The sequence below is a fragment of the Sardina pilchardus genome, chromosome 4, assembly GCF_963854185.1.
Source record: "Sardina pilchardus chromosome 4, fSarPil1.1, whole genome shotgun sequence".
Classification (NCBI taxonomy): Eukaryota; Metazoa; Chordata; class Actinopteri; order Clupeiformes; family Clupeidae; genus Sardina; species Sardina pilchardus.
The window spans coordinates 13,813,570-13,839,579 of NC_084997.1; the positions used below are offsets into that span (position 1 = coordinate 13,813,570).

Sequence of the window (26,010 nt, forward strand, 5' to 3'; positions counted from 1 at the left end):
GTAGTTGCCGTGGACGCACCAAGCTCGTTGAAGCCGCTGTATCCCAGCTCCTGCCTGCTGAGGCCCAGGTCCTCCAGGTCCACACACTTGAAGCCCACTGGACACGGGTAGCCCTCGCCGTCCGGGGAGCAGTGGGTGTCGGGGATGGCCAGGTTGTTCCAGGACACGTTCCTACGGAGACCATGAGAGGGAGAGTTGAACAGGTTGTTGGTGATCATAGGGTTTGCAATGACAGCAGTGAAACTGCAAAGTAATGAATCATAACATGGCAAGAGCTTAGACAGGATCCACAACTGTAAACTACAACAAACTGTTATATCAACGACGATGGAAGCACACGATTACATCCCATGTCATTTCTCCCCATGCTCTGTAGAAATGAGGGTTTTTTGGGAGAAATGATTGCATTTTGTCCTCGAGACGAATTCCAATGCTATTAACATCTTAACTGGAGGCTTCGGGGAAAAGTAACTGTGACCACACTGGTTCCATTCATATGCAGATTTCACAGCCACTTCTTATGCTTATGGTAAATCCAAAAAAATCAATGATACAATTTCAAAATTGTGAAACAATTTGATGAGATAACACAGAGACAATATAAAATGTCATCAAGAACATAATGGATGCATACTGTATATAATCCAACTGACACAAATACCCACTGATAATCATGGATACATCTATAAGGGGGGGGGGGGCAAATAAACCACACACACACACACACACACACACACACACACACACACACACACACACACACACACACACACACACACACACACACACACACACACACACACACACACACACACACACACACACACACACACACACACACACACACACACACATCCCTTCGGGGCACAGGTGTTTCTCTCAGTGCCGCTTGATGTCCCTAATGAAAATTAATGTGTTCAAATTGGTTAGCCAGACATTCGACCAAATTGTTTATTAAGCGCTTTGAAATGAGCACAGATAATTTCTTGCAGATAGACCAATCAGAGTCTCGACGGTGAATCAAAATATCTTTAATTATATGATAATGGATATCCATGCTGAATGTTATCAAAAAACATCAACCTTTTTCATGAACCCAAAGATGTAACTCTGCAGGTAAAAAGTTGTACTATATTAGGTCTCTGTTTGAAAGCAACAATGATCAGACATCAAAATCAGTTTTTATATTAAATATATATATAAAAAAGACATCAAAATCAGTTTTTATATTAAATATATATAAAAAATAGTCTTGCTATGTCCCTCATATTAAGAGTCTCTTTCGTTTGACCTGTTCTTTTCTCAGGCTATGCAGAGTGCACATATTCTATCAATGCGACCTGTCAAGCACGGACTTAGTGGAAATGGTCTCTGTCAGGGAATATGATGACACCTCTAAAGAGCTCTTAAGGTGTGCCCTCTACCACAAGAGGCCCAATCCTGATTGGCAAGGTCGCCAGGCACAATCCCAAGCATTACATTTGAACGAGCGAAAGAAAAAAAAAATGTGTTTTTGTTCAAATCCCACAATCTCTTTCTGGAGGACAAAAAGGCCATGTCAACTCCCTTTCTTCTCACGAAAGCTAAATCAAGTCTCTGCATGAAATGAGCTTTGACATTCGCCCAAGGACATCTGATAGCTTAGATGATTGGCCCAAAAAAAGGGGACGGAAATATATTTGATTCATGTCATATTGACCAATCCAAAAATTAAATGACCAGTCAACAAAGAAGCATGCATAAAATCTGCAAATGAACTGATTTAATCTGTAACATCCTTTCATTTGGTCCAATTAGTCATTTCCATAAGATGCACAAAAAGCAGACAATAGCCCCCTTAAAATGGTCGATGGTCAATGTGCCCATTCCCCAAAGGGCCGTGGGCAGGCAGTTGCCAGTGCTGCCCAGATAGACATACAGTACATTATTATAGGCAGGACATGAAGATGAGCCTGGCTCCCCCCAGCAGAAAAACCCTGGTTGTTGTGGTCTGTGGCGATGTTCATTATAATGCTCAGAGAGGCCTGTTGTGTTGCGCCAGCACAGTCAGGCTCTATTGTTTCCCTCACAGACTCCATCGCCGTGGTTCCCAGCCCTGCTGCTCCCTCCGTAGTGCATATCAAGCAGCCTCCCTGTGCCCTCGCCACTCAGCCCGCATACATCTGCCTCCCCTCCGCCTCCGTGCTTACTGCACACCACCCCTTATACTGTGTGTGCTTCTTTTATACAACATCTTTACATTTAGTTCTCATCCTCCTCCTCCTCCACATCCACCCTCTCCTCCTCCTTCTCCTCCTCATCCTATTCCATATCCACCCCTCCACCTCCTCATTCACCCTCTTATTCTCCTCCTATTCCACATCCACCCCTCCACCTCTCCTCACCCAACCTCTCACACTCCTCATCTATTCCTCTTCATTCTCCTCCACATCACCCTCTCCTCCTCCTCCACATCCACCCCCTCCTCCTCCTCATCATTTCCCTCTTTCTTCTCCTTTGTTATAAATATCAGAAAAAAACAGAGTGATTTTCACTCCTCTGTCTGGAGTGAATTTACCCCCTGTTCCTTAAGTAACACTGCTATGACAGGATGACAGGACTGTTTTTTAATAACCATGGCACTGTACCATAATGCTATACACTGTAGATGCATTATCTGATGCTTAGCATATGCAGCACAACAGATGATCATTTATATCCATTTTTATATATAAAAAAAAAACAATAATATGCTTTACAGCTGTCAGTGGGATTAATATTTATGAGTGCAGCTGCTAGAGGCAGCAATGGTTCCAGCAGACATGCCTGTATCTGGTGCTGGTAACTATTTGATGGATGTTAGTGAAATCAATGCATTTCAGTGACAGTTTGGACTAAATGGAAATATACATTATATTACATGAGCACATTTGTTTTACTGGCTAATCACATGTATTTTTGAGACCACTGGTCAATGACTCATGACAAGAGTATTTTGATTATGTTGCCATAGTGCAAAAGTCCTCACCCTTTCACGGTGTCATTGGTCACGCAGTGATGATTGAACGTGCCAAACATTTGAACTCCCAGAATTCCATAGAGCAGGAGGAAAAACAGTAGAAAGATGGACACACTCCAGATCTGCTCGCCAGACCGCCTATGGACAGAGAGAGCGAGAGAGAGAGAGAGGGAGAGAGAGAGAGAGAGGGGAGAGAAAATGGAAACTTTTCTAAAACGGGGGGAGTTGGCAAAAGACAAGGCAGAGAGAGAGAGCACATGACGAGTCAGGGAGTCAGGGAACAGACCAAAAGCTCAAGGTCACACACCAGGAGGACATGTGCGCCTTCATTACCCTCTCCCCATCAACTCCAGCAGAGAGAAATGTCCGCTTAATGCCATATTAATGAGTCTTTTAACATTAGAGCAAGATTTCATTGGTACGCTCCCATACTTGAGGATGTTATTTATTCTGCTGCGAGGCAGTTCGAATCGGAAGTAGATCCTGAAGGCCCGAATCATGATCAGGGCTCGCGGTATCCTCAGCATCCGCCATGGTGACATTTGGTCCACAAGCTCCGCGATTTCAAACACCTACACACAAACAACGAGCAACGAGTTATAACAAGCATTCCAGTCACAAGTGTGGACCTACAATGGAGAAGGTCTTACAGAAAGACTCTGCTCTGATTTGACTCCGGTGACCCTCGTTATTACCTGAAGCACTAAGGAGACCCAGAGGAAGATCACCATGAAGCCGTCAAACATGCACCACCGGTCCTTCACGTAGGAGTTATCGCCCTGGAAACGGAGACGGAGGATTCAAATGAGATCTAAAATTGTGGGGCAGCTGAGCATATTCTTTTGAAGAGTACAGACTGATGTGAAGGCTGGAATGTGTGACTGCAAAATCACACATTCCCGCAGCAGAGATACTGGTGGGCTCAGCTCGGGCTCTATGTATTGTGGAGTTTCATATTGATATCAAAGGCATTCAGAAGTGTACAAAAGCATATTATGCACAGTTGTCAAGGTCCATGTACACGTTTGAGAAGAATGTGAGTGAAAATCCTGGTTCAATAACCAGAGATGAAGAAGTCCTTCAGAAAGTAAAAGTCCTGCCACATTTTGGGCTTTTACTTTCTGAAGCTGGACTTTTAGATCTCTGTCAATAATCACCAGTAAATTAAATTATGTTTGTATCATTGCATACATTGTTCTCGTATATGAGAAATACATAGTCATATTAATATTTCTTATTTAGTACATGTCAGATAAAACCTATGAAACAGACAAAAAAACATCCTTGATCACTTCAATATTCAAACTGTTCTTCAACAATAGCACATTATTCAATTTGGATAAAAAAAACACATTATATATACATTGAATAAAAGACACGTAATCAAATGCAAATCTTCTTTGAACCTAGCATACTATAAATACAGTTAAGAAGTATTGACAGTTGTGCGGTTAAATGGTAGGTCTGATATAAATGGACAATTACAACAGCAATCCATAATGATCCATAGGCATTCAAGAGCATGAACTCCTCTGAGAAAGGAGTGTTTGTTTATTGTCCATACAGTATGCTGTAGGCTACTCCTTCCAGAAAGTCTACTTCAGGAGAGACCACAATAAGGACGTGACCATAAAGGAAAATTTGATGATTAGATTGATTTGACCTTCATGGGAACCACCATAAATAAGACAGACATACTGTACGATTAAACCGTTTGTCCAGGGGTCCATCCAGACACCACAAATCATCTGAATGTTGGGGCTGGGTAATTATAGCTTATGGTTTGTCCTCTGAAAGAGTGAAACTTTACCTTGCTGCTGGGATCACTAGCAAAACAAAAATACCCAAAACAGAAAAGCAGCCTCTAAACAAGAAAGCTGAGTCATTGCCCTTTGCCTCGGACGTCTCCAGGTAACCTGGCCTCAGAGTGTTCGAACTATGGCACGTGACGTTGTTAGAATTTGTCCTTATTAACAACCCTCAGGAGTGACATATGCAATGCAAATACACTTAACAAGCGCTGGCACAAACCCTCCCTCTGTTAATGAAAAACAAACTAGCATTTTCGCTATCGAGACAGAAAGCGAGAGGTCAACCGCGGTGCCTACACTATTCACGCGTACTGTATATATGCTGAGCGCGGTCACAAAAGGCTTGATGTTTCCATTTTCTATAAGTACCAAACACTTAGACTGAAGAGGTTCTTCTCTCTTGGCTTTAAAATATGAAGCACTTGAAGTGTTCCACTCAATGAGCTGGCCTTTTGGCAGCTGTGGAGTAGGAGATACAGAGGGGCCAAAACACATGCAGTATATTTGGATGGGAAGAGATGCACTAGAATGCCAGTGAGGCAGCGTCTGCCATAGCAAAGTCATAATTGGGGTCAAATTGATTAAGGCATTCTTGAATGATTATTGCTTGAAGTCTGTTACAGAGTTGAGACACATGTCAATTGCACAGCAAACTGCATGGCGCATTTCATGTAGAAGCTCACATCTACAGGAATGCATGTCTTCTGCCACAAACATTTTCCAGCAAATGTGTTAAACACATACACACACACACACACACACACACACACACACACACACACACACACACACACACACACACACACACACAAACACACAAACACAAACACACACACACACACACACACACACACACACACACACACACACACACACACACTCACACTCACACACATACACTCAAATCTCATTCAAGTACAAAATAAATCTCCATCATACTGTCTGAAAATGGTCTAAAAATACCAAGCGCCCTTGGCTATAATCTCTGGGTGTACCATCACTGACATGTGCCCATGGTGGGATCCCCCTATAACAGATACTGTACGTGTTCAAGCATAGAGAACTGAAATGAGCAAATCAGTCATGTGATACATCTCTTCACAGTCAAACTTTGTCACTTAAGGACCACTATACTTTTAGAAAACTAACCTCCCATTTCTAGAAAATGCATGTTTGCTTGACTCAACGAAACATTTCAAATAGACCCCTCTCTTTCAAGGAGAACATACTGTGATAATGTTACCTTTTTGTTTGTGTTGATTCCACATGAAATTACACATTACAGCATTCCTGCCAAGCAAATGCCAAGAAAACATTGCAAACTCTAAAAAGTCTGCATGCTGTAGAGCAGTGCAAACAGTGGGAATTTAAAAAAAAAAAAAAAAGCAATGTTTTTGAATTCACCAGACACAAGATCAAAGGGTTTGTCAAATATTTACCTTGACCTGATAAGCAGACATGAATTTTAAGTAGACGCTTTTCATCTCTAAAACTACAGTTAACCCAGAATCCCATGAATCTGAATATGCGGAACTCATTAATGCTACTTCAATCGCTTCACGGATCAAAGTCAATAATTGCCGTTAGCTTTCGAAGGTCCTAATGCTGGCCTGAGATCACCACTGGCATGTACGTAGATTACATGGCGTCTCTCAAAGCAAGCCACTGTTGACATCTGTGGCTCTCTCTCCATGTTGCTTTTAAGCACAAGGGGAAAAAAAGCCATCTCCACCTTTGATAGAGCGAATTACGGGGAGGCATTCAGTGGCGGAGGATAATTTTGTTCTCTTAAACACCTTAATGGCAACCTTGTATTGACCCACTGGTCTGAGAGAAATGTTCTTGTTCAAATTACGCATCTGCCAGCGTGTCCCGGAAGCCGTGATTCACTGTTCAATGCCTTGCCTGTGTGCTTGTTATCCCTGATTCACCAATTAAGCTGTCCACACTTTCCTTAGCAGTAATTAAGGACCTTTCATCGGGCAGCTGCCCGTGAGTTTGCTTCTGCGGGGGTTCAGTCTATTTTTCCCCTTTCAGTCTTTTCTAACCCCCCACCTCCACCTCCAACCCTCTCTCTTATTCCTTCTCTTTCCACTTGCGGGTTAAATCCAAGTTCTCCCTCTCTTTTTCTTCGCTCTTTCTTCCTCCTCTCTTTTTCTCTCTCTCTCCATCTCATTTCTCTTATTCCATGCCCGTGCCCACAAGCACCAACCACCGCCATATCACACACTCCACCTTCAGCATGGCGCCTGTAATGAACCTTCAGCGTGGCGCCCTGTAACGGAGGGCCTTACCTTGACGATGCCCCTGATGTGCATCTTGGCAATCATCTCGGCCGAGTAGAGGAACATGAGCAGGGTGTCCAGGGTGAAGGTGACGTACTGGAGCGGGGGGTAGTGCTCGAACGTCATGGGCGTGTTCATGCACACCGAGATCACGCTGATGATGGCACAGGCGCGTAGGAGCGAGTGGACCCACTGCGGGGAGATAAACACAGGTGAGCCGTGAGGAGATCACATGGCGCCATTCACCTCACCTGGCTAAAAGCAACAGTGAGGGTGCTGTGGTCTAAATCGAGCAAGCTAACGACCTCAAGGGTATATAGAGAAACCTTACAAACACCAGCAGCAGGAGAGCTGGAGTTGAAAAACAGCTTGCTAGCATGCTAACTGGCATCTGGCAATATAATTGGCGACTGCATGCTGTGAGAGTCTTGCTTACACTTTCATCGGGTGGTCCATAGCCAAGACGACTATGACAGGGTGAATTTAGCTCTCCTTCACATGGCCATATACTGTACCATCAAGATTCATTTGATGTTGACACTTAACATGATGATAACTAATTGCCTATTACTGTAAATCATACCTCAAACTGTTCCATACATTATTACCTCCACCAAGGAGGTGTTGTTTACATTGGGGTTTGTTTGTTGGTTTGTTTGTTTGTTGGTTTGTTTGTTTGTTTGTTTCTTTGTTTGTTTGTTTGTCTGTCTGTCTGTCTGTCTGTCTGTCTGTCTGTCTGTCTGTCTGTCTGTCTGTCTGTCTGGTCGCAAGATAACTAAAAAAGTTATAGATGGATTTCGATTAAATTTTCAGGGAAGGTATTTGAAATGACCCAAGGAAGAAACGATTAAATTTAAATCTGTATCACCGTCTGGATGCAGGAAGCGGTTATGTGTTCGCTTGGTGGAGTTTTGCACTCTCTGAGTGCTTTTCTAGTTGTCAATTGGTCTATTGGCTCGAATATAGACCACCGTCCATTTGAGTTCCCTCCATCCACCATCATGAAAATTATAGTGTTTTTCACTGTGTGTGTGTGTGTGTGCGTGCGTGCGTGCGTGCGTGCGTGCGTGCGTGCGTGCGTGCGTGCGTGCGTGCGTGCGTGCGTGCGTGCGTGCGTGCGTGCGTGTGCGTGTGTGTGCGTGTGTGTGTGTGTGTGTGTGTGCGTTTGTATGGATGATGGATAATAAGGCAGCTCAGGTCTGTTAACCTGACTTGGCATGAACTAACAATATCACTAAATAAAGTGTGTGGGAAGGTAAGTCCTCAATGAAAACGAAAGCCACTCTGCTCCAACACTCCTAACAGTCAAAAAAGAGTGTGGAGCACTAGATACGTTGTTTGGCCTCGATGGTCGCCATGTAGGCTACCTAGCGGAAGGAGAGGGACCATTTTCAAACTAGTGCTAATGGTGCTTGAGGAAGCTGGAGCAGCAGACCTTACAGATGTGCAAGCATGGTATAACATAAACAGCTTCAAACACGACTACGCCGCTGAAGAAGACACCAGTAACGTTATGTTTAAATCTTGCGATCATCATTTCTGCTAAGTGCATAGAGTCGGTGTTCAACATTAGACAACACTGCCCTGTTGAAATTCAAGCATTATACAAGAGAGTGCTGAGTGCACACAGCACACTGTGTGAAGTATCGGATTGGACCAGGATGAGGTTTTTAATGGCAATACGATAATAGCATCAATATGTGACAAGCAATAAAAATCTTAATTAGTCCCTGCTCCTGCCTTTACTGAGAGACGTATAACTGAATAAACATGTATGGTTCTGATTGCAGTCTCCACAAACAAACATTCAAATGTCAACATGCAAACACGCTTATTTTTAGACCACTTGGCGCCGAGCCAGAGACATTCCACTCAGGTACACCGTGTGCGTGTTTGCTTGCATGTTTGCTTGCGTCTTCATGATTCAGTTGCATTCGGCACACACACACACACTCACTGCTTTGTTTATCCAGAGGATGTCGGCGCTGTCCGTGAGGGTCTCATCGGGTCCAAAGTCGGTCATGGGCTGGGACTCCACCTTCGAGCTCTGCTTGCGCTTCAGCATGCTAGGGCTCGCCGTGCTATACAGAGAGTGGATCTGGAGGGGCGGGGGGGGGCAACCCAGGACAAAAAGAGCCAGCGGACACAGACATTAGATGAACGCAGAGACACAAAATAGGAATGCAGGAGAGCTTCTGTGAGCGTACAGTACAGGCGGTGACTTTGCTACTGTGTGCTCTTCAAAAAGCAAGGCATGAGCTTTAGCGAAAAACCAGACAAGGTAATTTTTGAGAGGAAAACATCGAGAAATTCTTACTCTAAACAAAACCTACTTTGCTTTCATGACTAGCTGTGATTAAGAAATAAAGTACTGCCTACCAAGGGTACATGTCTGTACAAATCAATAGACTAAATATGAATATACTAGATAAATAGATAAACAACCAAGCACACAAGGAAAGCAGAAGTAAGCAGTCATATATTTGCAAGTATATCGCTCTTCATATGTATCTATCTCTATATAGTACAGAAACTAAGGTGACTTTAAAAAGCTTTTTTAAGAGCTTATGAAATCAGTTCATGAGGCTTTTGTGCTAAACTCCATCTCCATCACTGAATGTCTCCTGAAATAGAGGAAATTGTTGATGGAGATTGGAAGCGGTATGAGAGATAGAGCAGTGATGCTGTTGGATGGCCTTGGTGATTGACAACCAAGCGCAGGTGGAGCAGACACAACACTGACCGGCCACATTATACGCAGCGTCGGAAGGGACTTACCTGCTGCGAAGATCGCGCACGATCTTCACCATGTCAACACACAGGTTTATGAACGACAGCAGGTGTGACATAAAAGTGTGGGTGTAAAATCAAATCAAATAATAAAAAAAGGAAACCATCCTTATGTTCAACAGTCATATAGAGACAGACTCAAACAAAGACAAAGCACACATACCAACGGGAAAAGTAAAGCTGAAATTGCTCCAGCACTGCACATAACATGCGATCAGGCATACCCTGTAAACAACACACAACAGTTAGTCAACATGGCATATATGGTGTACCAATGTCAACAGTGCAACATGATTCCTCCACTCCCTCCCCAGACGTCAAATGCCAACCACAATTGATGAGGCATATATACGGTGTGAGAGACACTGAGAGACAGATGATGCTGGGTCGGGTCATGTGACTCACTGTCAGGCTCCTCATTGGTGCATTCATCCCCAACGGTAGAGGGGTGGAAACCAGGCTGGAGAAAGTGAAGTTAAGGTCAGCGTCAGCACCTGCTGGGGCCTGCCGAAGAAGAGAGGTAGCAGCCTCAGTAAAAGCACACAGGCAGCTTTTTTTTAGCATTAGCACTGATCCCCTGCTACTGCAGGCCGAAATCCACCACCACCATGGATCCTCCACATGAGCAGAAGTGCACATTTACCTGCAATAGCTGCGATGTGGCATCGTTGTGCCATTTTGTTACTAGAATACACAGTCCAAATTTGTGGCACTAAATACTGTCACAGGCCGATATGGTCAAGACTCGATATGGGTAAACCCTGCCTGCAATTTGGATTTCGCCCTGCAGCTCAGGCTGGAAGCCTGCACAATCTATCTCTCCAACTTCCTGTTCACATCTTCTGGGTCCAATAACAAACTAGCTTATCCAAAGGCGTCCAATAACAAACTAGCTTATCCAAGGACTATCTAAAAGTGTTCAGAGTCAACTATGCCCATTTATCATGCCTCTTGTGCAGTAGAAATAAAGCGCACCCACAGACTCATGTTCAGTCTTAAAAGATTGAGCTTAGTATGGTGATACAGCCAGACTAGGTTTTGACATGAAACTCGCTCAGAATTAAGAAAATCTGAATATAATTAAAAACATGCATAATAAACATACTATGTCCAAGCCATCAATAGAAAACATTACAGTCATAACAACAATGCAGCCAGCGCTGCTGCCATCCCTCACATAGTCTCCCAGTACTGTATCAGATTATATCACCAATATTTCACAGCAAGCATACACTGGCAACAAAGGCCATACATGTTACATTTGTTTGAAATGCAGTTTTGATTCAAACACCTACAGTAGTGTAATGTCTTCATATAATATCTTCTATGCTTTTGCTTTTATTTGACATATTTATTTTCAAAATGTGTTTTATGGACTTTTACAGCAGACCAGTCTCAGTCCTCAGTTTGCCTGGAGATGGGAGAAATACGGATTTCAATGAAACCCATGAATAGGACTTCCTGCTTTCAATGATGTCAAATGATGATTTTTACATCATTGAAAGCAGGAAGTCCAACATTGAAATCCATATTCCTCCCATCTCAAGGCAAACTGAGGGAATGATGCACGACCATTCAAAAAACATGACTGTTTTTCTAAAGATACAAAGCTTAATACTAATTGGTGAAGTGTCCCTTTAAGATTATTATGTGGCTATTTTTGTATTTTCAAATGACTAGTTGCTTGTATTTTAATGAAATACATTTTTCAAATCAGTATTTTGTATTACATTTTGTTACATTTCACCAACCAGTATTTGTAGTCTTTGATGTATTTGCGCCCACCTCTGTTTTTATAGGCTAGCTATAGGCTAACAGTAAGCTAATGTGCATACATAGGCTAATGTGCCAAAAAGTTGGTGAGTTTCTGTAAGTAACCACCATCCTAACCAGCAGCATCAAGTCAATGCCAGTCAACTGAAGCCTACCATTACATTACATTTACTTTCAATGATATGGAGTGTCATTGTGAGGCAACATGTAATCTGAATCTACAAAGGTATAGGATACTCATTGAGAGTAGGTGCAGCTACTTTAAACCGCACACAATCTTGCATGAGTGCCATCAACAGGTAGACACCATCTTCAGTCCAGTCAACCTGAATTTAAATCTCACTAACTACATTGTCACTTGTCAGCATGAATGGAATATTTGGAGTCAATCTCACCAGTAGCACAGAGTTATGCACAACAACATCATGCATACCTCACCGATAATACAATAACATACAGTATGCCAGTAGAAACACACCGACATCCTCATTATCAATATCCTTTCCTCCTATCCTCATATCTCAGGAAGAAGCTGTAGTCATATCATAGTAGGAGTCACAGAAACGTATTCTAGCAGTGCAAAGTAGGCTAACAGACAATCATATCACCTCTGAACCCTGTATCATAAGGCATAACATGTCGATGGATTTATGATTTATTGACACTTACTTTCACAACATCTTCTGTAGACAAAAAAAAGCAACTGGAGTGATAAAGTATTCATGTATTGCAGCAAAACTTTATGTCCAGTCTACTGCTGAATCTGAAAGTCTATTCCTACACCTACATGTCCTTCACAAACTCTTAAGACTATCTTAAAGAAGATTTTTAAAGAGACTTGCTATTGTGTACATGAACAAATCAAAGTAAGTTTGTCTAAGACTAATGGATGCCCACAGTTGCCATTAATATTCCTGGTGATTGCATCCTGCCTGTGGGAAAATGTCCTTTCGCAGAAAGTGAAATTAATTGCAGTGCCTGGCAAGTGACTCCCACATTATAGCGCCTTAGACCCTGTAATTTTGTCTTCACTCATCCTCCAATCCCTACCAACATGTGCTAAGTGTAGCAATTACACTGCAAATTGCCTTTAACCATACCAAGCTTTTCAGTATCACTTTTCTCTCCCCCTTTCTTCTGTGCAAGTACAAGGGACGCAGAGAGAAAGTGTGAAAGTTCTGCCTCCAACTATGATCCGTTATTCCAACCATGACTTTGCATGAGGGTCACATCAGTCATTGTCTCCTTCACTCTGACTATTATGAAGTTCAATGGTGTCTACACTGACCCTGAATATCAGTGGCATTGAGTTTTGATAAAATATGATGAACCCATGGATGGATATTAATTTTAAGGAACACCAAACATCCTAGGGGTTTGTCATTAAGCATTTTGGCATTTTGGCAATGTGCCAATAGCTAGGCGTACTATACTGATTCAGTCTGTAACAGTATACACTGATCACTATGCACAATCTCTGTAATTGCCTGCATATTGCACAACATGGTGAGATCATCTGTGGCTACCGTGTTGTTGTTGTTGTTGTGGTGGTGGTGGTTGTTGCCGGATGCTTATGGATTTATGGGATGTGAATGTATGTTTGTAGTGAAATATGCTGTTCCCTGCGAACTGTGCGAAGTATGACACAGGACTATTTCAGCTGATCATAGTGAGATAATACTAGTAGGCACTGAATGTGTGTGTTTGTTAAATACAAATTCTAGCCTATACATGCTCTACTCTGAACAGATGTTGGATAAGAAAATGAAATCAGCAGGAAATGTGCAAGTCTTTATAGCCTACCTCCACACCATCAAACTGGGGCCTGTGTCTGCAACTTATATGACAGCTATAGGACCAAATAGGCTATTTATTATGGTTTGACAAAGCATTGGATGGAATGTACAATTGTGTTTCACTTTGAAGGTAAATTAAAAAAAGATTAAATATTTGTTTTTGACAAGTCATTGGACTATTTGAATTGAGGCTATCTCCAGAAAATAATACAACAGGGTCTCTGAAAAACAAACTTGGCAATATTTTAAAAAACTCTATCATCAACCTTTCATTTCAGTTGGCACATATTTTCACTCTGAAACAAAGCCCATAGTAGCCTAGTGGATAACCGCTTCCATTAAAGGATAATATTTGCGTTTGCAGTTCTGTTTAACTCTGCGCATTAGGTTTATTGGTTATGGCGCACATTTTATGGAGATGCGTTTAATTCGTTCCATCTGCCAACATAAGGAGATTATGAGAAAACTGAATGCACAGGTGATTGATAAACGGAAATGGATGGAAGGCTGAAATGGGGAAAAAAGGTCTCAAACCACAGCAGACTGATGCAGCAATACCTGTCCTTCCTACGTCCATTTTGCAAATTGCAAGACACAGCAACGTTTACTGTTTCACTGATGTTAACAATCTGACGAACAGACAGTGTAAATGAAGACTGGTGACACAGGATAGCTCAATATTGGTGAAAGGGGATGTGACACGTAGGAAACACTTCGTGCTAAGGGATATTCTAAACCCCTCCGACATCTGCTTCAGTGGGGTTACTATGGAAACAGATGAGAGCAAGGCTGCTGCTAGCTCTAATTAGATAACCGTCACCATGAAACATTTTGCAGAGCACCAAAAAATAAAACTGTAACACGAAGATGGAGACACCCTATCTACACAGAAAACACGTTTTCTACAGTTGTCAACACGCATTTCAATGCGCAAAAATGAGACGAACAGGTAATAAACGAAAAGGCCTGGGTAACTACCTATCGCGTACTTCCTGGAGGACACCCAGTCGAACACACCAGCTCTCCTTCAGTACGTCACGACACGAATTTCCCTGCGTTTCAATGTCAGCGTTTAAAAGAATGACAGAAAACAACTTACGGAGAATTCGAGTATCCTTATTGCTTTGTCTTTAAGCCCATAGCTTGAGATGTATGTTCCCGGTGTGTTGCCAGCACTGAGGCGATAGTATGAGCCGGAGCTGCAATCCCAGCAGCAGCAGTACGGATGCAGGCAGCGGCGACGCGCGTCCCCCAGCAACAAGCGCATACAGGTTAGCCGAGCTGTGGATTCACAGGCCCCAAATTACAGCGAAATACAAACAAATGCGTCGTTGTTAGTTGTCTGACATTTCAAATAAATCAAAGAAAGGGTTACATCTATTTTCTGTGAGTGTTTTCATGTGAGTTGGTGCACCATTTTAGGCTTTAAAACCTAGAGAAGAAAAGGAATGAGTTTGCCCTGATTGAAGAATTCACATGGGGATAGTCACTATTTTGGGAAGCAGTTAAAACAAACTTGGGCAGCCTGCTGCACAGAGAATACATAAAGGCATTTGCAATTGCTAAGCTCCTTGACCGATGTTGCCATCTACCTTGCCATTGGCACCTACAAATAAATACAAAAATAACTTCAGGACATTTTAGTTGTTTTATCTGCTCAGCCATACATGACATACAGATAGATAGATAGATAAAAAGATAGATAGATAGATAGATAGATAGATAGATAGATAGATAGATCCCCAAGGGAATAACATAGGCTAAAAGTATCACAGACTCTCTCTCTCTCGTTCTCTCCCTTTCTCACTTTGATAACATTTCAGCCTAAGGCCTTAATTTTAAAGGCTGAAACACTATTAAATAAAATCAATATGCACAAGTTGCCAGTTGTGCAATACTGTTTTACTATTTCTAAGCAGTGATGTAAAGGTTTTGGATGTACATTCCTCTCTGTCTAAACAAGATAAGGGGGAGCAACATGCTTCATAATATATGCAATGCAAAGGTGATGAAAATCAATTAGAAATCACATTAAAAAATAAAATAATCATCATTACAAAAAACATCCAACAACTTAGTTCACATCAATGAAAATGTTTGTTTTGTAAAAACAATTAAAGTTCTATTGTAACAACTGTTTCTCCTTATGTCTCTTGATAGTTAAGTTCACTTTGTTGCCATATGAGCTCTCTCCTGCTCCAGCCCCGGTACCAGAAGTCAAGACTAATCAAAGGCACTTGTATGGAGAGCTCCATTGGCCTCAGAAGAGACTGAGCCAGCCAGTTTTGGCCAGCCCGCTTCCCTCTCCCTCTCCCTGTCTGGAAAAGCAGAAATTCCTGAAGGCATTGCACTCCAGGTTTCTTTTGGGATCTAAACATGCATGCAGAGGCTTTGGTGCACTCTGTCTCAGTCTCTTTGCTTCTGATTTTGCTCTCAGCTGTCGAAGAAAGTTTATTGCAATCGCTAAGGTGAGTTACGTGGGCTTTTTTTGTTTTTCTCATCAGTTTAGAAACTTTCTCCCACTCTCTCTCTTTCTCTCTCTCCCTTTCTCCCCCTCTCTCACTCTCTTCACTGTACTGTGCTTAGCAGTGCTGAGGGTTTTTTTTCTTTTCTGCTGACGGGCTCAACTTTTCGGACACCAGAGCTGCAAGAATTCTGCTCATCTAGGCTTCTGTGTGCATGATGTTTGGTTGGGGTCAGTGATTTTTATTTTAGTCTTAGTCACAGGAAAGGCTTATTATATTATTTTTCCCTGATAGTGATTACCTTGCCATGAAGCTGTTCTCTTCTCCAAATGATTTCACTGACAAAAGAAATATACACTCAAATAACTCACTGGATGTGAGTATGTTGTGACTGAGTCTTGCAAAGCAACAACTTTTTTCACTTATCGGAGAGATTTCACTTGAACAATCTGACACGCTGAGAGTTTGGCAGGAATCCACAGTCTCTCTTCTCTGTGCCTTGCTAGAGTAAAAATGTTCCTGCCACTTTTTTTTCAGATGAATCAGGTTACACTGGTGTCTCGACGACGCACAAAGCCAACTCCAACTTCTTTGTGAGTGTCCTCCATAGTAAATGTACAGACACCGCTCCACTGGCTTGTGAGGTGTACCGTACGTACAGGCTGTTCTTTGGAGTCTAGGTTGGCTAGTGTTTACTGGGGCTGCAACAACTGTTGAAAAGGGGGTTCACAGCACAAGGGGAGAGGGGGATTGACTCAGCTCTTTTGGGGCCGCACGAGCAGGTGCACCCTCGCAACCTGCAGACCCAGACTGTCCCTTTACTGGTGAATTAGGGCGAAACGTTCAAACCGTTAGTAAACAAAAACCAGCGTTATGTAAGAATAAACCGGACATTTCAGGTTTAGCTGGCGTTGAGTGCTGTGCATTTCCCTGTGTCTGTCAGAGCTAAAGGAGTTTATTGCTGCAAATGTCAAATTAGATTAATATATCGTCATGATGGTCTGATATGAACGTTGGGTTCAGTCGTTCAGCATATTCCAAATGTTCATGGAATGGGTGGTCTGTTTTTGAACACTCTTAATTTGGCCCGTTTCGTGGAGCAGTTCTTTTTTACTGCTCTATAAGTCCAAAGTCCAGCTGGAGGAGAGGCAAGAGTGGAATGTCTGTCTGAGGGGATTCCACAGTTCCTTGTGGGTGGTGGAGGGACAGGGCAAAGACACAGCTATTTGTTTTCAATGGTCGGAGAATAGCAATCATCCTCTTACCCCTGAGGCTAGTTAGAGGGGCTGCTCACACTGTTGGATCCAACTCCATGTTCCGCTCGAGTTCCAAATAAAACTGTTGCTTCTACATCTGTTATGTGGGAAGCCAAACTTCTTTAGAGAACAGCATTGATGGAGCCATTTATTTACTCGCCAGAAGTAATTCTTTCTGTTGTTTTGAAATCTAATGATCACTCATAAATATGAAAGATAATGACAGATATTTGCTTGTTGGTAGATAGCCTATGCATATTGTGTTAGTTAGCCACATGATGTACAGACATCCGGAGTAAATCAACAAAGACAGATCTTTAATGTGTACCACATGTAGATGTTGTCATTTTCTCGCAGTGCGATTGAAAGTTTGGTCACTGTGATGTTGTGATTAACATATGGATTTAGAATGCATTTTCCAAGTGATTTACTGTGTGATATAGGTTCCACTTTATCATGAGTTTAAGTTCACCAAAAAAAAAAAAAAATCTTCTCAGACATTTTGGTTTAGAAATGAAAAATCAATAAATTAAGTTCAATTTATCAATAATAACGGAGGACCTGAAATAGAATATCACATGGGTACTTAATATAGGACATGAATAGTTTGAGAAATTATCTGCAATGTTGGACAATCCATCAATATCCTGGACTCTCTACCAGAGAGTCCTCTCCTCGGCCAAAATGAGATTTACAGCCCAGAGAGAGAGAGAGAGAGAGAGTCTGGTTGTCATTAGGATGGTGTTTCCAATCACCCTGCACCTCAAATGGGCTCTGTCTTAAAGGGAACTCTTCACTTTTCAAGGCTTATTGTAAAATCAAGCCCCTGCTGTATAGTAAGACTCCTTAAATAAGCCCTTCCTTTGGCGTTGTTGCAGATTGGTGTGTGCAATGTGTCATGGCCAGTAAAATACAATCTGTCTCAATGGGTAGCCTTCTAAAGCCATGTGTCTGACACATTTGCATTTAGCAGTAAACATTTGTCAAAAAGAGCTTACAACCCATCAGCAACTGACTTTAGCAATATATTGTATTGAAATGTTGGCTCTTCCCATATGTTTCTCATATGAGCATTCAACATTTTGATATTTGTCAAAAGAACCAACAACCCACAGACAACTGACTTTAGTAGTATATCAGCATGCAGATGCTTTCCATATGTCTATCACAAAAGCATCTCAGCGAGTACATGCATTCCTCAGGATTTGTGTCCTGCCCGCGTAAGCTTGACATTTTTCCCTCCGCTCGTCCTCTAGGAGAGCAGTGAGCGATGCCAACAGGTGAACCTAATTTATCCTTTTAAATACTTGAAGTAAGTAAGCGAAGGATATATAAGTGGTCTGCTCTTCCTCCTCCTCCTCCTCCTCCTCCTCCTCTTCAGCCAGGTGGGAAGGGAGTGCAGGCTCTCGTCGGAAGCCTCACAGAGACGCTGCAGGACTCCAGATGGGCTGATCTGCAGTGGGAGGGGGGAGTGCGACTGCGGCGTCTGCATATGTCAAGTCACTGACCCGGGGAAGTTCTATGGGCCACGTTGTGACTGCCACGACTGGGTGTGCGCAACATATGACGGCAAGACCTGCAATGGTGAGTGATATAACAGAAGTGCTTTTGTTTTGTGTGTGTGTGTGTGTGTGTGTGTGTGTGTGTGTGTGTTCCCACTGACAAGACGGAGAGTAAAACACATGTGTGCATTGTCCCAATCACACAGACAGATAGACATCTGCACAGTAACAACTAAAACATACTCACATAAGCACATCATATGGAAAAAGATGGCACCTCTTAAAATAACTGCAGGGTAGCAAGGGCCTGCGGGTAATATGCACATAGTCACACAACCACAAAAACAGACATCTGCACAGAAAACGTCCCCACACACAAAACACATCTTCTCAAAGCAACATAAAGCACGCTAGCATAAACGAAACATATGGGGGGAAAAAAGATGACACCTCTCAAGTTGGCTTCAGGGTACTGAGGGCCCTTCAACATCACTGCACTCACGTCCATCACATAGAGCAACCCAACGCTGTCTGTCTGATGAAAAAGGAAGCATGGCGGAGTCACTCACAGGCTCCCTCTAGCTTCCGGTGGGGGCCTTTGATGTCCCCTGCATCATGTCATTAGCTACAGGGAGCTCATTTGAATTTCACAGTGCTCCCATTCAAGCGGCCACCGATTCAGACTTTTCAAAGGGCTCTTTTTGCTTCTCCAATTGTTTCTTCGCAGCATTGTGGCTTCCAAGAGCACACCGCTCCAGCTGTAGCTTCAAAGATGTGCCTTTTTTTTATTGACAGACAGCCTCCGCGTTCTTTCTCTCTCTCTCTCTTTCTCTCCTTCTCTCTCTCGTTTGTTGTCATTGCGTTCGGCTCGGTTGGACAGTGAGGCTTTGAACTTGGTCCTCAAAGAAGTGAAGGCCCAGAGAAATCCATTTGGTTTCTATGAGCATGAATGCACAGCTCTCTTAGGCACGGATGCGTCCCTCTGAATCCCCCGGGGACTCCCACCCTTCGTCTGCAGGGCCCACCTGAACTGCTGACCACATCCGCAGTTAGCCAGCGCATGCTTGATAGCAGCCACTGTGGCAGGGTAATGAAATACAGGGTGAGTCTTTGACCTTCCAGCTTAGATGGGAGGAATAGGCTATCTTTATTCTGGCTTTTGTAACTCACTAAAATAGAAAAATAAAAAAATAATCCTCAGCATAGACATTTTGATTATAAGGATAATTGGACACTGAAGAAGACATAATCAAAATGTTAGTCTTTTGCCGCACCGTTCAGAAATAAAAACATAAGTATCCGTGATCCCTTTATTTTCATCAAAACAAAGTTAAGAATGGCTAAACATGTTAGAAATGTAATATTTGTTAGGGCCAAATGGATTGGCAACATTTGGATCAGGCCAAAATATAAAATGAATAACTATAACATTAGAATCTTTTTGTACATTTCATAGGCATTTTAGAGTGGATAATGCATGAGTCCATTTCTTTTGTAAATGTTTCATCATTGCCCCTGTATAACATACCAGGCATTTAAGAATTATGGAAGCAGTCCCCCAGTAAACCCTACAGGCTTGAAGCTAATCTGTAGCCCTTTTGGCACTGTGTTCACACCCTATAACTGTCCAAATGTCCTTTTCACACCTCTAAGCATTCCTGGATGAGACCAAATCACATATGAAAGCATGCCTGTCCTTTAGCTTGCTTCACATTGGGACCACCAACAAGACAAACACAGACTGACAGATTTGACATAGCTGTTTCACTGTTTTGATTCGGTTTTCCCCATGCCTTGATTCATTTGGTTCCACCAACAGCTTTTTGTTTCTTTATGTTTTTTTTACCCATGGTGATGATGTCAGTATTGGAGGCAAGATGTGTGTGGATATGCTCATGGGATGAGTGATGTATTCACTCAGACAGGTTGTGAAGCCTGTGAAAAGCTCATTAGCTTTAGAAAGACCTGTGTGTGTGTGTGTGTGTGTGTGTGTGTGTATGTGTGTGTGTGTGTGTGTGTGTGTGAGTGTGTGTGTGTGTGTGTGTGTTTGTGTGTGTGTGTGTGTGTGTGCGTGTGTGCGTGCTGTGTGTTAGTATGTGTGTGTGTGCGTGAGTGTGTGTGTTTGGTATGTGTGTGTGCGCGAGAGAGAGAGAGAGAGAGAGAGAGAGAGAGTGAGAGAGTGAGAGAGTGTACATTTTTCCGCTGCTTTCTGATAACACTTCACTCTCATCTCCATAAGCTGCGAGTGGCGGACACATCTGGAGCCAGACTTTTTTCCCGCCCTTTCTTTCTCTCTCTCTCTTTCTCTCTCTCTTCTTTTTCATTCCTCAGAAAGCATCAAGGCTATTTAGTACCTATTGAGAGGAAACCACTACACATCACTTCCTGGAGCCAGATGGCAACCATTAGTTAGTTGGAGGCAAAGTAGCCAATTTGGCTCACGTTGACATGTTAAAAGAAGAATTAGACGCCATTGCTATTGTTATGGGCACAATGTGGCTACTTATGCTATGTGTTATGCCATCACGCGCACGCCTTGTCTCATTATGTCGACCACATAATGTGTGTGTAGCTCACGCCTAGCCTAGTGTATCTGCCGTGCTTTGCGGGGTAATTTAACATGACAAAGGAAAGACAGCATTTCTGCATGTTCCCCGGCACAAACTAGATCTATCCATTTGTGTGCATATGTATGTGCGTATCTGAGTATGTGTGTGTGTGTGTGTGGGTGTGTGTGTGTGAATGTTCAACACAGCCTATGTGGGGTGTGTTGAACATCAGTATTTTTGATGCTCTGAAATCCTTCTGTCGGCTGTCCAAACCTTTCTTTTCTGCGCTCAGTCAGGAGACTGTGATTCGGCCCTGGCAGGGGAGTACACACACCACTCTTGCCTCTCCTGAAAACATATGTTTGGCTCACACAAGCTGGGTTCCATGTCGTGTCTCGTTGTTGAGGCTATTCATCAGAGTTTTGAACACTGCCATATCACCGCTGAATTGGAGTATTAGTCACATAAAATGCTGCATTATTGCATCTAGAAGGTCTTTAGGGGCAAAAGGGACTATTTTGACTTCAGGAAGGTTGTGAAAGGGGCTGTTTAAGTGGAATCTGGAGAACATTTCGCTCTTGTTTTAACACAGTACAACTTTTGTTTTTGCACTTGGTGTAAATAACTTTCAGCACCATTAATATTGTGAGGACCTTGCAGCAGTTGTTTATTTTTGAAACTGAAAACTGCTGTGAGTGATGTAACAGTTGTCAGACTCTGCAACATGGGTGCCAATGTCCCGCCCATAGGCATCTCAGTGAGCTGAGTGTATGGATGCTCAGGACAGCCCTAGAGAGGTTTTCCCCAGAGCACCTTTATGTTAAAGTTGCCAGTACAGCTAGCTACCTTAAAGAGGCATTGCGAGTTTCTAGCTGAAAACAAGGGAAAATGCTTCTCAAATACCCATCTCAGGCACAGTTCAGAGATATAAAAAGCTGCCAACTAATGTGTTTCGCAATTTCTAACCCAGAGCATTAAACCCTTTGTTTTCACTAAGTGTGATAGACTTCAGTGGTGGGAAAGTGCTTACAGCAAAGACATCAAACTGTTCAGTTATGTAGGAACACAATGGCCCTGCAAATTCCTGAAGCAAAACAATTGAGATTGACAAGTGAGATTGTGTGAAGTCAGTCATGTCCGCTCAAGTATTTTCTGTACTTTTTGTAGTCTCACACATCAAACGCTCCAGCCTCAGGTTGGCCATGAGCAAGTACTTTTCAGGGTGTAAAATTCTAACATCCTTGTTCTTTGTAGCTACAGTCGGTCAGCTCTCTTATGTGACGTTACATAACGCTGGGGTTTCCCAGAAATCTAAGTGTTAGCCACGGTTCTTTCACAGGGCATGGGTTCTGGCTAACTAGCCTTTAAAGCCAAGCCATTTCAAGGAGCTATCTCTCTCTCCATCTCTCTCTCTTTCTCTCTCTCTCTCTCTCCCTCTCTCTCTTCTGTCCAGAGAGGTGACAGATTAGGCATTAGGCTGCAGCTGTCCACCAGCTGTGTGTGCATCACCTGGTATTTAGCGCCCCTGCCCCCACCCCCACCCCTTTTCAGTTGAAGCATCTCCATGTAACGTGTAATGCTTTGCTTTCTTTTTCTCAGAGTCCCTACAGCTTTTTCATCATCTGCCATTTTGAAAAAGGTCCAAAGAACAACCCTCACCCACTACAGTGTCGTGTCTGTGATAAATACGTTTATACCAGATTGTGCATCATTCCATTAGTATCATAAGCATTGTACTCATACTGTGTGCGTTGAAAATGTCTGGTTTGTACACATGACATGTGTCGTGCCAGTAGAGATTTTGAAAACTGAGAAGTTGAAATGGAAAACCATTAAAACCCAAAGCATGGGCCAGAGTCTGGCTGTGGAGCCGTGCGATTGTGCTGCCCAGTGGACTACTTGCCCATAACCTCTCTAACATGCCGAGTCTGTTCTTCCTCTCACAACTTCTGTTTTCACTCTCACTGCTTGTGCAGAGACGTGGCAAGTCCCCCCCCCACCACCACCCCTCCACCCCCGCCCCTGTTTGTGATCTCTCTCTCTCTCTCTCTCCCCTCCTCTCGGGATTTTTAAATGGACCACAAGGAAGTTTTCATACTTTCTTTTCTCTCCTTTTCCTCTCTCTCTCCCCCTCCCTCTCCACCCTTGTTCATTTTATGTCTTTCAGGCTCACACACATGCACATTCTCTCTCTGTCCCTCATCTTTTTTCTCCCCCACTCTTCCTCTGCCTCTATCTCCCTCACACTTTCCTCTCTCCTTCACTGCCCCCACTCTTTCTCTATCTCTATCTCTGTGTGTGTGTGTGTGTGTGTGTGTGTGTGTGTGTGTGTGTGTGTGTGTGTGTGTGTGTGTGTGTGTGTGTGTGTGTGTGTGTGTGTGTGTTGAGTTTCCCACCTGCCTGGAGTATTTCTGTTGCCATTGCTCTCCTGGCTGGCTGGCTGGCCAACTGTGAGCTGTGAAAGCCTTTAGTGACACACTACCTCACTGAGAGACAGTTCACTGCCTCCCCTCCCTCTCTATCTATCTGTGTGTGTGTGTGTGTGTGTGTGTGTATTTGTGTGTGTGTGTGTGTGTGTGTGTGATTGTCTGTGTGTGTGTGTGTGTGTGTGTGTGTGTGATTGTCTGTGTGTGTGTGTGTGTGTGTGCGTGCGTGCGTGCGTGCGTGCGTGCGTCCGTCTCTGCGTGCGTGCGTGCGTGAGTGGGCCTTCGGTGACACTACGTACCTCACTGAGAGACAGTTCACCATCTCTATCTCTGTGTGTGTGTGTGTGTGTGTGTGTGTGTATGTGTGTGTGTGTGTGTGTGTGTGTGTGTGTGTGTGTGTGTGTGTGTGCGTGCGTGCCTCCGGTGACACTACCTCACACTGAGAGACAGCTCCGGTCAGAGCGCTGGACTCCCAGCGGCACTAGGGGAGCTCACCTCTGGCCACACGCTGGTGAAAACTCCGCCAGCTGCCCAGAAGTAAGACGTAGCCTAGCAGAGGAGCACCGGCGTGACTCAGACTTCCACCACACAGCTCCCCAGTGTCTCCGCTCAGCAGCCAGCTTTTATCACGTTCATCTGTCTCGCTGATGACGGCAGCAGTAGATACAGGGATTTGTCATTTATATGGGACTTATTTTTGGACCTCTTTCTTAAGTTCTGAAAAGTCTGTTTCCTGTTCAGAGTTGAAAAATGTGCTAGATGTGTTTAGTGTGTATGTGTGTGGTATACGGTCTTTATTATTTTTTTTTTCATATGTCAGTATGTCAGACTGTTTGGAAAGTCCTTAGGTATCTGACCACAAACTCCCCTCTCGAAATCTCTTTCACTACCTCTCTGATATGGTGGTGTGTGTGTGTGTGTGTGTGTGTGTGTGTGTGTGTGTGTGTGTGTGTGTGTGTGTGTGTGTGTGTGTGTGTGTGTGTGTGTGTGTGTTTGTTTGTGTGTGTGTGTGTCGGGGGAAAAGAGGGTTGTTAAAGGTGAAATAGGGATTTTCTTTGTAGCTTTGTAGTTGGTAGGAGTATGTGAGCCTTTTGGTTCAAGGTGTTATAATAATGTAACTGTATAAGAGTATATGCCAATGGTTCAGTAATAAAGGAGTGCTAAAGCTCTCTCTCTCTCTCTCTGTCTCTCTCTCTCTTTCTCTCTCTGCTCTCTCTCTCTGCTCACTCTCTCTGGTGACTGCATGTCCCTCGGCTGCAGTGTGTCCAGCCCAGGCTGCTTCTGAGCCATCAGACACATTGGTGGCATCCTGCTCCTCTCACTGAGTGGCCGGCTGATCCGACTGCCAACTGGCCAGTCTCCCCACGGGCGCATTCTCTCTCTCTCTCTTTCTCTCTCTCTCCCTTCCTCCCTCCCTCCCTCCCTCTCTCCTTCCCTTGCTCACTTGCAGACACTGTCTTGATAGCTTTTTTGTCTCCATCTACTTTTCTATTGTCCCCCCGATTGCATTTGTCCCATCTAATTTTACAGTGGACAGAGGAGAACTGGCGGTCTTGGACTCATTTACTCTAAGTGCAGGCTGTTTGGGAAGAGAAAGACTTTCAGTGTTCGGACCATAAAGGAGCATCCTGGTAAAATGCAGGGTCGCAAACAGCGTCTTACTCTGAATCAAATCCAGATTTTTACCTGAATCGGATGTTGGGATGTTGTCCAGTGACGTTTTTAGACTCGCTGGAAGTTCATTATTTCAATTTATGGGGCCACTTAGTTGAATGAGTTTTGTTTTTTATTGTGCACGAATCTTTGTCCAGCTTCCGTCTTTGGTGAACACAAAGTCTTTGTTTTGAAAAGTTTATGGATCTGTCTGGTTAGGTGAGGTGAGGTGTTCACTGCTCCCATGGGCCAGGTTGATATATGGTTTGTGTGCAAACGCTGACTTATTAGGTTGGGCTGTGCTTGTGGTTTTTGCTGGGCATCCTACAGTACATAAGGGCAAAGAGCATTACCAAATTGCATCCCTCCTAGTCCGAACTCTCTGGAGGCTAAACAACACGCAGTTGAGTAGTGAGCTAGCAGGGTTCAATTAATTGCTCTTTGCTCTGAAATCTGAGATGCAGGGAGTGAGACGAGAGTGCTCCCTCTGGTAGCCCATGTTTTTTCTCCCGCAGGGGGCTAAGAAACCACCGATAAATCCGATTACGCCATGTCTGTGGACGGTAAAAACGCCTCTTCACCAGCCCAGCCTGAAATATGTCTTGGAACTTATGGAGCACCAAACACTGGACCCTAAATGTCACCCTCCATTAACCGAGAGAGACATTGGCCCAGAGTGATCCACGCCGTGCAATATGTTCCACAG

At 43.5% G+C, this 26,010-nt stretch overlaps 2 protein-coding genes across 2 annotated transcripts in view; one reads left to right on the top strand and one right to left on the bottom strand.

The window, feature by feature from the left end:
- Nucleotides 1-9,189, bottom strand: part of nalcn (sodium leak channel, non-selective) — a 116,951-nt gene extending 107,762 nt beyond the window's left edge. The window contains exons 1-6 of the mRNA XM_062533425.1: nucleotides 9,052-9,189; nucleotides 7,104-7,286; nucleotides 3,694-3,777; nucleotides 3,431-3,570; nucleotides 3,008-3,136; nucleotides 20-171 (exon numbers count right to left, since the gene is read on the bottom strand). Coding sequence (XP_062389409.1) covers nucleotides 20-171; nucleotides 3,008-3,136; nucleotides 3,431-3,570; nucleotides 3,694-3,777; nucleotides 7,104-7,286; nucleotides 9,052-9,159 — 796 coding nt within the window. The 5' untranslated portion in view covers nucleotides 9,160-9,189. The remainder of the gene's footprint in view (nucleotides 1-19; nucleotides 172-3,007; nucleotides 3,137-3,430; nucleotides 3,571-3,693; nucleotides 3,778-7,103; nucleotides 7,287-9,051) is intronic.
- A 6,480-nt stretch (nucleotides 9,190-15,669) lies between these two features.
- Nucleotides 15,670-26,010, top strand: part of itgbl1 (integrin, beta-like 1) — a 57,281-nt gene continuing 46,940 nt past the window's right edge. Inside the window, exons 1-2 of the mRNA XM_062534228.1 lie at nucleotides 15,670-15,921; nucleotides 18,556-18,758. Coding sequence (XP_062390212.1) covers nucleotides 15,830-15,921; nucleotides 18,556-18,758 — 295 coding nt within the window. The 5' untranslated portion in view covers nucleotides 15,670-15,829. The remainder of the gene's footprint in view (nucleotides 15,922-18,555; nucleotides 18,759-26,010) is intronic.